Source organism: Triticum dicoccoides, chromosome 3B (assembly GCF_002162155.2).
Source record: "Triticum dicoccoides isolate Atlit2015 ecotype Zavitan chromosome 3B, WEW_v2.0, whole genome shotgun sequence".
Classification (NCBI taxonomy): Eukaryota; Viridiplantae; Streptophyta; class Magnoliopsida; order Poales; family Poaceae; genus Triticum; species Triticum dicoccoides.
Window position 1 is genome coordinate 838,350,954 of NC_041385.1, and position 9,576 is coordinate 838,360,529.

Below are 9,576 nucleotides of genomic sequence, written 5' to 3' on the forward strand. Positions count from 1 at the left end.
TCCACCCCCTTGGCCGCCGCCCCTTAGGAGATTGGATCTCCCAGGGCCGGCGCCCCCCCTTGGGGGCCTATATAAAGGGAGGGGGGAGGGGCGCAGCCGCACCCTGAAGTTCTGGCGCCTCCCTCCCCCTGCTACACCTCTTCCTCCTCCGTCACGTGCTTGGTGAAGCCCTGCCGGAGTGCTGCTGTTCCACCATCACCATGCCATTGTGCTGCTGCTGGAGCTTTCATCATCAACCTCTCCTTCCCCCTTGCTGGATCAAGACGGAGGAGACGTCACGCTGGCCGTACGTGTGTTGAACGCGGAGGTGCCGTCCGTTCGGCGCTAGGATCTCCGGTGACAGGATCACGACGAGAACGACTACTTCAACCCCGTTCTTTTGAACGCTTCCGCGCGATCTACAAAGTGGTATGTAGATGCAATCTCTCTCCCATGACTCGTTTCTTAGATGAACTCATAGATGGATCTTGGTGAAACCATAGAATTTTTTTTAATTTTCTGCAACGTTCCCCATCACTTGCGACGTCGCTAATGCCAGCCCGAAGCTCCATGGAAGTGATCGGGCTCGCCCGTCGCCTGATTCTACGGCTGCTGTCGAGCTGTGCATGGCCGCCCCCGCCTGAATCTGCTTGTCCCCAGCCCTTCTTGGTACCTCGTCGTTCGTCCTGTTTCCTCGGCATGTGTGCTCCCGCCGATTACCAGTTCGCTGCCTCTGCCTAGGAAAAAATAATTCTGCAACATCACCTTTGTTGCAAAAATGTTTCTGCAACAAGAACTATGTTGGGAAAAATTCTGCAACAAGTTCTTTGTTGCAAAAAAAATCTTGTTGCAAAAAATTTCTGTAACAAGACCTTTGTTGCAAAAACATATCTGCAACATCACCTCTGTTGCAAAAGTTTATACAACACGACGTATATTAGAAATGTTCCTGCAACACCGCTGTTGTTGCAAGAGAGGTGACACACATGGATGAGTAGATCGGACGGCTCCCGGCATCAATCCAACGGACACCCAGGAAGCGGATGTTTTATAGTTATTCATGGGCTGACGCGTAGCAGCCCCCTTTAAATATACCTACAGTTCACCCAAACTAACCCTAATCTTAGAGTACTACGGTTTTAAAAAACTGCTAAACTAAGTCTAATTCATTTTTCCATGGCACTCGCTGGGGTTGCATTTATTTATTTCAACATATCTACTAATTCAATAACTTTAATCTCAATCAAGGTGTGTGGTAACGTGAACTCATATTTCGCCGGTTAGAAGCCATTTTGATCGTTATAAGATATAGAGAAAAGTATATTTTTTGTCCCTCAACTCTTAACGAAGTCTAGATTTGGTCCCTCAACTTCAAAACCGGACAATTTGCACCCTCAATTCTTGAAACCGGATAAGTTTCGTCCCTCAACCCAACCGACTGTATTTTGATGCTGACTCACTCTGGTTTTGACCAAGTTGTGGTGCCCACGTGGCAAGGTAATTCTTTCCTTCCATCTACTATGTATGGTATGGACATTTGACAAACATTTGGCGTGCAATGCCTGCCGCCCCGCTACCAACGACCTGCCTCCGTTGCACCATGTCCATCATCACCACAAGCAGAAACTCGCACGGCGTGCGTCGGGGCGTGCTGGTGCTGCGTCGGACTCGCCGCTCTCGCTCGGCTTGGTGCACGGCTTGCCCTTTGCGTTCAAGTCCTGCGAAGTGGACGGGTTGCAGGGCTCGTCGGGGGAGCAGCGCAGCTCGACGTCATCTCCGTTGCTGTTGTCCTCATTGACAGAGTGCTCGCTGCGGCAACCTGGCGATAGTGCAGTGTTTAGCCGTGTCAACCCCTTGGCCATGGTGGCTCTGCACGTCGGCACTCTGCGTCGGGGATGCCGAAGCTTGCAGCGCTCGTGTCCGGGTTCAGGTGCACCTGCGCTGAAAGACACGGATGATGTGCAGCTGGAGGAAGTGTTCGAGCTGTGCTTGTCTGACGTGTTAGCATGATCATTCGTGTCTTAGCTAGTTTAGTGGCATGTTTATTTTTCCTTGTGCATGTGCATGCCGTGGCAGCATAACCTTCGGATCGACCCACCACCTCCTTCGACATAGGCATAGTGTCGGTCTATAGGACTCTACTATTGCCGTTTTGTCGGTTTTTATTTGATGTTTTTTTGGTTGGATTTTTGGATTTGGCTGTGTGCATCCTAGTTATGCAGAGGCCGGGTGTTATTCATAATGCTTTGTATCCACTTGATGCTACATTTTGAATTAATAAAATCGCACTTTATCGAAAAATGTGCATGCCGTGGGCATGATGCATATCTGCATGCATGTGTGTACATGTTCGGGTCGTGCGCTAGGCCACCGGATACAAAGGCCACCACCAACTACCTATCGCCGCGCATAGGTCCTCCTCGCCATCCTCGTGCTCACCGTGTGCTTTTGTCGCTGCCAACGATGGTGCTGTTGATGCCCTACGTCGCCCAGAGCCTACACCAGTGAGGCACCGTCCCCCGCTCCACGAGCGCGCGTAGTCAGATGAACTTGTGGAGTGAGCACGCGTGCCGTCATGCTCGGCCTCCGTGCTTTGCGACGAGCATTGTGCGGGTTTCAACGCAGCTTCGATGTCGGCGACCTGCACCGCTGCGTCGCCTCATCCTCTGGCTCCAGTACGAGGGCCGCGAGGACGAGTTTGACTGCCGCCGTTGCTCGATCCCTGTAGCCGGACAACCTCGTTCCTCGAATGCACCCGCTCTGCGGTCTTCCCCATGAAGTCCTCCAGCGATGAATCTTGGTGCGGTGGTGATGGAGTCACTGGTCAACGTGGCCATGGATGGCGGCATCGACTCGCTCGTGCTCCTCTTCCTCCAAGAGCTCACCATCGTCAGCAGCTCCAGACCTTGCACGCCAAGTGCTTGATAGAATACCCACACTACAGATAAATCAACGAAAATGTTAACGCCCACACGTGTGGGCGTTTGTACATCACCCACACGCCTCCATCACCACTCATTTTGCCACGTATGAATAGATGACATCAGCAGATTTTTTTTGGTTTTCGGCTTATAAATGTTGTATCTCCTAAATAAAAAAGCGAACTAAAAATCCGTTTTCACCATTAAATCCGTCTCGACGAGATCTTCAAAACTAGACCCCATGTTGATATGTTTCGACGAATTTTTTTTTGCCAGTAGTTGCCACGATGTTTACACTGCAGTTGCCATAGGACTTAAACTAAAGTTGCCATGAGGCAATTTTAGTTTGTAGATCATGGCAATTTTAGTATTTTGATGATGGCAACTCCAGTACTTTGACCATGAAAATTATTTTTTGTATGAACCATGGCAATTTTATGTGCATGTATCATGGTAATTTTAGTTTATGGTTCATGGCAAGTCTAGTTTCTTAATTCCCCGTTTTATAAATGTCAAAATTTACTTTTAAATGTAGAAGAAAATAGCTGAAACATATCATGGCAACTTCAGTGTAAACATCATGGCAATTCATATGCAATAGACATGGCAACTTTTAATCCAAAAAAAATTTCATCAAAACATATGAACATGGGATCTAGTTTCGAAGATCTCATCGCGAGGGATTTAATGGTGAAAACGGATTTTCAATCGGATTTTTCGTTTAAGAGATAAAACATTTTAAAAACTGAAAATTCAAAAAGATTCATGCATGCATGTATGCGATGACGTGGCAATCTGTTTACATTAGAGACGTGTGGTGCGTCTCCCTTCCTGCCACACGTGTGGCAGTTAGCGCGACCCTAAATCAAAGGGGAGAAATAGATTGCCACATGTATTAAAACCAGTCAAAACCGCGCCGAGTCAGCAGAAAGACAGCTTTGGTTGGTAGAGGGATGAAATTTGTCCGGTTTTAAGAATTGGGGGTGCTGGTTGTCCGGTTTCGAAGTTGAATGACTAAATCTAGACTTCCTCAAAAGTTTAGGAACAAAAAGTATACTTTTCTCTAAGATATACTATAAAACAACACATATGCATGTTATAGGCTAAAAATAACTGTTGTTTGACATAGTTAGCAAGTTGAGGAGTCTGTCGGCAAAGATTATATAGGCCCCCTCTCAATATCGGGAATAGAGAGTTAAAGCTTTTCTGTTCTTGAGAGAGTTCTAGAGTGGAGAGAGAAGTGAGGCCACTTGATTTAAATCTGTCAACACGCTTTACGCCAAACGGCACAACACGCCACGCCTGCAGGGTAAGTTATTTTGAGTTCCGGGCTCCCGTAAACATATACGCTCACAAATTAGAACCATCGGATTTTACACCAAGATTCGCCATCTCGAAAAACAAATAAAAAATCTCAAAAAAATCAACAAGAACAACCATGCAAAATTTATGACGTTCATTCTGGTTTAACTATGTCTCGGTCAATTGAGAATCAGTAAATCCGCTAAAACTACTAGCCTGGGCTACATGTAAGGGTCGCTTTGTGATCCACCAAGCAATAATCACACGATCATGTTTTTTCTATCTTACACAACTGCCGAGTACACGAACCAGTCAAGCTAAGAGAACTCCGATGGTCAGAAGCAGCTCGGCGGTGTGACCTCTCCGGACGCGGACCCGCCGGCGTTTTGGCACTTGGCCTGCGCCGGCCGCTGGTGCCGGTACCTCAGCCTGATGTTCCTGAGCTTGATCCCGCTGCAGGGGTTGGTGCCGCTGCAGTTGAACTTCACCGCCACGGGCGTCGCCGACGAGCCCTTGATGTCCGTGTACGACAGGTCGCTGATCTGCACCCCCGAGCTCTGCAGGGACACACAACAACACAGCTCATGATATAGTCGATCGATCACGTGTAGTTGCATGCATGTAGGGAAGGAGACGTACATTGCCCGGGCAGTCGCCCTTGCGGGAGCAGTAGTTCTGGTCGACGAGGATGGGGTTGGCCACGCGGTTCATGGTGACCCGCAAGAAGGAGACGTTCTTGACGAAGCCGGAGTTGGGCATCGCCCACGTCTTGATCCGCAGGCCGTTGGTCGTGCCCTTCAGCACCGCCCTGTCCACGGTCAGGTTTCTCACCCCCTCCTCACCGTCCTGCCATCCCAGGCTCCCGATGCTGCCACCGTCCATCCAACGCAAACACAAATCCAATGCTATCTATCAAACGCTGCGCAAATCACAAGCAAACAAAATATAATGTATGATGAACTGGCAACTGAAGGTGGCACCTGATGCTGTGGCCCGGACCGCACTTGATGTCCCTGATGAGCATGTCCGAGGTGCCGGGCCCCAAGGAGATGCAGTCGTCGCCGGTGCCGATGGTGGTGTTGAGGATGCTCACGTGCCGGGAGTGGCTGACCTGGATGCCGTCGGTGTTGGGGCTGTTAGACGGCGCGATGATCCGGACGCCTTGGACCGTCACACCGCTGCAGTCGAAGATGGACATGTGGAATTCCTTGCTGTCGAGCAGCGTCAGCTGCTTCACGCTCACGCCCTTGGATTGGCTAATGTCAAGTGTCTGCAAACATAAGTATGTATGTGTTAGACTAGGTATATTGTATATATACGTGTTGTAACACAATACCTGTACCTGTACGTTTTCTCCTATATATACATAACAGCCGTACCCGCTTAGGGTATCAAGTATTGTTCAAACCCTAGTTTGTCTAATATGGTATCAGACGACGCGTTCGATCCGCGCTGTGCTTCCGCTTCCTCTGCCGCCGCCGCGTTGGCCTCCGCCGCCGTGCCGCCTCCGTCAACCCTGGCGACGGAATCGCCGTTCATGGCGTCCGCCCCGCTCGCCTGGGCCCGTCCGGTCGAATCAGGATCACGCCCGCCCGTGCCCCCATCGCCCGCAATCCAGCCGTCTCTCGCCCATGGTGAATCGCTGGAACCAAACTCCCACGATCGCTATGATCGCACACAACATGTGCATGTTCCGAACTCTCACGATCGCTACGATCGCATGCAGCAGCTGCCCCGCGATCCGGCTGTCGCTCGCCCGTATGGCACCTCTTCGCAGCGCGACGCCACCTACGACACGATTCCGTCGTATGCTGCGCCGCCGCCGTACGTCAGGATCCCATCGCATGCTGCGCTGCCGTTTTCAGGTCCCCGTGGTGCCCCTGTTCAGGTGCCCTACGTCGAGCCGTATCTAGCACCCTACGTCGCGCCGCCGCCATCACCGTCCATCGCGCCGGCGCCGTATGCTTCGTCCTCCGCGGTGCCCTACGAGGCGCTGTATGGCGCGCCCTACGCTACCCTGGCGCCGTATGTCGCGTCGCTGCAGCCCTACGGCGTACCTCCTACGGTGCACTACGGTCATCACCAACACTACCGTGCGCCTCCGTCAGCCGATGCGCTGATTTCGTACAGTGCTCCTCCGGCATACGACTCACAGCTTCCCGCACCGGTGGCTGAACCAGGACCGTTCCACTTTGCTCATCTGGTGACGGTGAAGCTCTCTGCTGATAACTACCTCCTGTGGCGTGCTCAGGTGTTGCCGCTGATGCGTAGTCACTATCTTTAGGGGTATGTCGACGGTACGCTGCCGTTTCCCCCGGCCATGGTTCCGGTTCCCTCAGCTGCTGGTGGCTCCGCCATGGTGTCCAACCCTGCTCATCGTCGGTGGATTGCTCAGGATCAAGCTATTCTGGGTGCCATTCAGTCCTCGCTCACTCCCTCCGTGGCCGGCATGGTGGTCTTTGCCGCTACGCCGAGGGATGCATGGGCCACGCTCGACTCCAGCTTCTCCTCGCAGTCGCTGGCACGTTCCTCTGCCATTCGTAACCAGCTGGGTGAGGTCAAGAAAAATGATCTCTCTGTCACGGCCTTCTTCAACAAGGTCAAAAATTTGGCCGATACACTGTCATCTATTGGGAAGCCTCTCCATGATGAGGAGTTTACTTCGTTCATTCTCAATGGGCTTGATGAGGACTATGATTCTTTTGTTGAAAACATCAATGGACGTGACACGCCGATGCCGCCTCGCGACCTCTACGCACGCCTCCTCAACACGGAACAGCGGCTAGCTGCTCGCCGCTCCGTCGGCGTCTACACGCAGGGTCCTTCTGCGAACGCTGCACTTCGCGGGGGCGCCCGTGGTGTCAAGCAGAAGGCGCCGCCGTCCGCGGGCAACCAGCCCCGTTCGCCCGCTCCACCTCCTCCGACGGCTGGCCGCAAGCGGCTACACTGCGAGGCATGTGGTGGTGGGGTTGAATGTCAACTCTGCGGCATTGAGGGGCACTTGGCGTCTCGTTGCCATCGTCGCTTCAAACGCGACTTCCTTGGTATTAGGAACAACGGGAAAGGCAATGAGAAACAAGCTGCTCTCGCTACACAGGAACCTGGATTTACTCCTTCTTATTCTGTGGATCCTTCCTGGTACATGGACACCGGTGCCACAGATCATCTGACAAGTCAGCTCGACAAGCTGGCTACTCGCCAGCCCTACACTGGTCATGACCAGGTCCGCACTGCCAATGAATCAGGTATGCCCATCTCACATGTTGGTCAGGCATCTCTTCTTTCACGTACCACTACAACCTTGCGTCTCCTTGATGTTCTTCGTGTTCCTTCAGTCACACGTAGTTTGCTCTCGGTTCCTAAATTAACTCGTGACAACAATGTGTTTGTTGAGTTTCACCCTTTCCATTTTTTTGTTAAGGACCGGGACACGAGGGACGTTCTTCTTAGTGGTCGAGCTCACCATGGCCTATATGCTCTTGATGTGCCGCCAGTTTCTGAAGTTTTCAGTGGTGTTCGGGTGTCGTTGTCGCAGTGGCATTCTCGCCTCGGCCATCCGGCCACTCCTATTGTGCGCCATTTGCTTCATCGCCATAGTCTTCCTGTTGAGTCAAGCAATAAGGAGTTTCTAGTGTGTGATGCCTGTCAACAGGGCAAGAGTCATCAGTTACCTTTCTCTGTATCGAGTCGTGTTGTCAAGGCTCCTCTTGAACTTGTGTTTTCGGATGTGTGGGGCTATGCCCAAACTTCTGTTAGTGGTCACAACTATTATGTCAGTTTCATTGATGCCTTTAGTCGCTTTACTTGGATTTATCTTATTAAGCGCAAATCTAATGTGTTTCATGTTTTTATGCAATTTCAAGCTCATGTTGAGAGGTTGCTTAAGTGCAAAATTATCCATGTTCAGTCTGATTGGGGGGGCGAATATCGCAATCTTAATACCTTCTTCCAGAAGCTTGGCATCTCTCATCATGTGTCTGTCCTCATACACATCAGCAGAACGGTGCAGCTGAGCGCAAGCACCGTCACATAGTTGAAACTGGCTTAACACTGCTCGCACATGCCTCTGTCCCATTCCGGTTCTGGTGTGATGCTTTTGTTACTGCTTGTTTTTTGATAAACAGGCTTCCCACACGACTTCTTCACATGAAATCTCCCCTAGAGGTATTATTTCATGAAACTCGAGATTACTCTCTTCTCAAAGTGTTTGGTTGTGCGTGTTGGCCACACCTTCGACCATACAATAAGCATAAACTCGAGTATCGATCTAAGAAATGTGTGTTTCTCGGATACAGTCCTCTTCACAAAGGTTATAAGTGTCTCCCCTAGAGGAATTGACCTTTCTAACTCATATTCTGTCGTACCAGCATGGCCCCACTGATTCATTTTTGATCCGAGCATCAAGCAACGCAACCCGGTTCTACTTGACTAAGCCCGTGCTCGTCCAAGGAGGGAGTTTGCTTTACCCAACTCCCCTTTTTGATAACAAGGCAAAAACCTCCAGCCCGGTATTCACGAGTTCAATTTATAAAAAAGTAGCAAACCGACAAAAAGTCATTATCGACTCAAGTAACAACTATTTCGATTTTGTTCACAGCTCATTCCTATCTAAGACATAACGGCGGGCAGGCAAACAACTTGATTCAGGTTGGACTTTCACCCCTAGCCAGAAGTCATCCCCGTATTTTTGCCACATACGTGTGTTTGGTCCTCCAAGGCCTATTACAGCTCTCTTCAACCTACTTTGAAACGGTGATTAGCTACCCGATGGCCAAGATGTGCATTCATATAAAGTAATTTAGTACATACTATCAAGCATTTTCATTTTGCTATTTGAGTTCCAGAGATACATGTGGTAAGTTATGGGTAATGCGGGGGGACTTTAAATGATAATGACTTTGTGTCATTTTGCTATTTTCTATAAATTGGACTGGCCTAAATACGTCCGGATACGACTTCACACGTTCCGGTTCACATGGCGGAGGAAGCAAGTAGGACATTCTATGCCTGGCTCCTTAGCGATTCCTTCACCCCCTAAGGTGTGCGTGGCCAGTCCTATTTAGCTTGTAGGTCCGCAAATAGTGATCTAGCGCTCCCTCCCTGCACGCCTAGTCCTTTGTCTAGGCCGGCCTATTCCGGATTTCTTCCCCAGCGATTTTAGAAAGGTTCTAGAACTGTTTTTTTTCTTTGTTTTATCTTCCGGATTTTTCTTTCTTTTTCCTTTCTTTTTTCTGAACCTTCCTCAAAATTATTTTTCTTTTTTTCCTTCGTTATTTTATTTTCCTTTCTTTCTATATTTATTTTACATTACCTTTTCCTTTTTGTTTCGCTCTCTGTTTTTCTTTTTATTTTTAATTTTGCAAACAACTTTCAA

The 9,576-nt window shown here is 49.9% G+C and overlaps 1 protein-coding gene across 1 annotated transcript; it reads right to left on the reverse strand.

Annotated features, from left to right (window-relative positions):
- Positions 1 to 4,250: 4,250 nt before the first annotated feature.
- On the reverse strand, positions 4,251 to 5,741 carry LOC119280237 (polygalacturonase-like). The gene is made up of 5 exons (XM_037561154.1): positions 5,661 to 5,741; positions 5,183 to 5,472; positions 4,842 to 5,070; positions 4,562 to 4,759; positions 4,251 to 4,292 (listed from the first exon to the last, which is right to left on the reverse strand). The coding sequence occupies exons 1-5, from the start codon at positions 5,739 to 5,741 to the stop codon at positions 4,251 to 4,253; spliced, it is 840 nt and encodes a 279-aa protein (XP_037417051.1).
- Between the last annotated feature and the right edge of the window lie 3,835 nt (positions 5,742 to 9,576).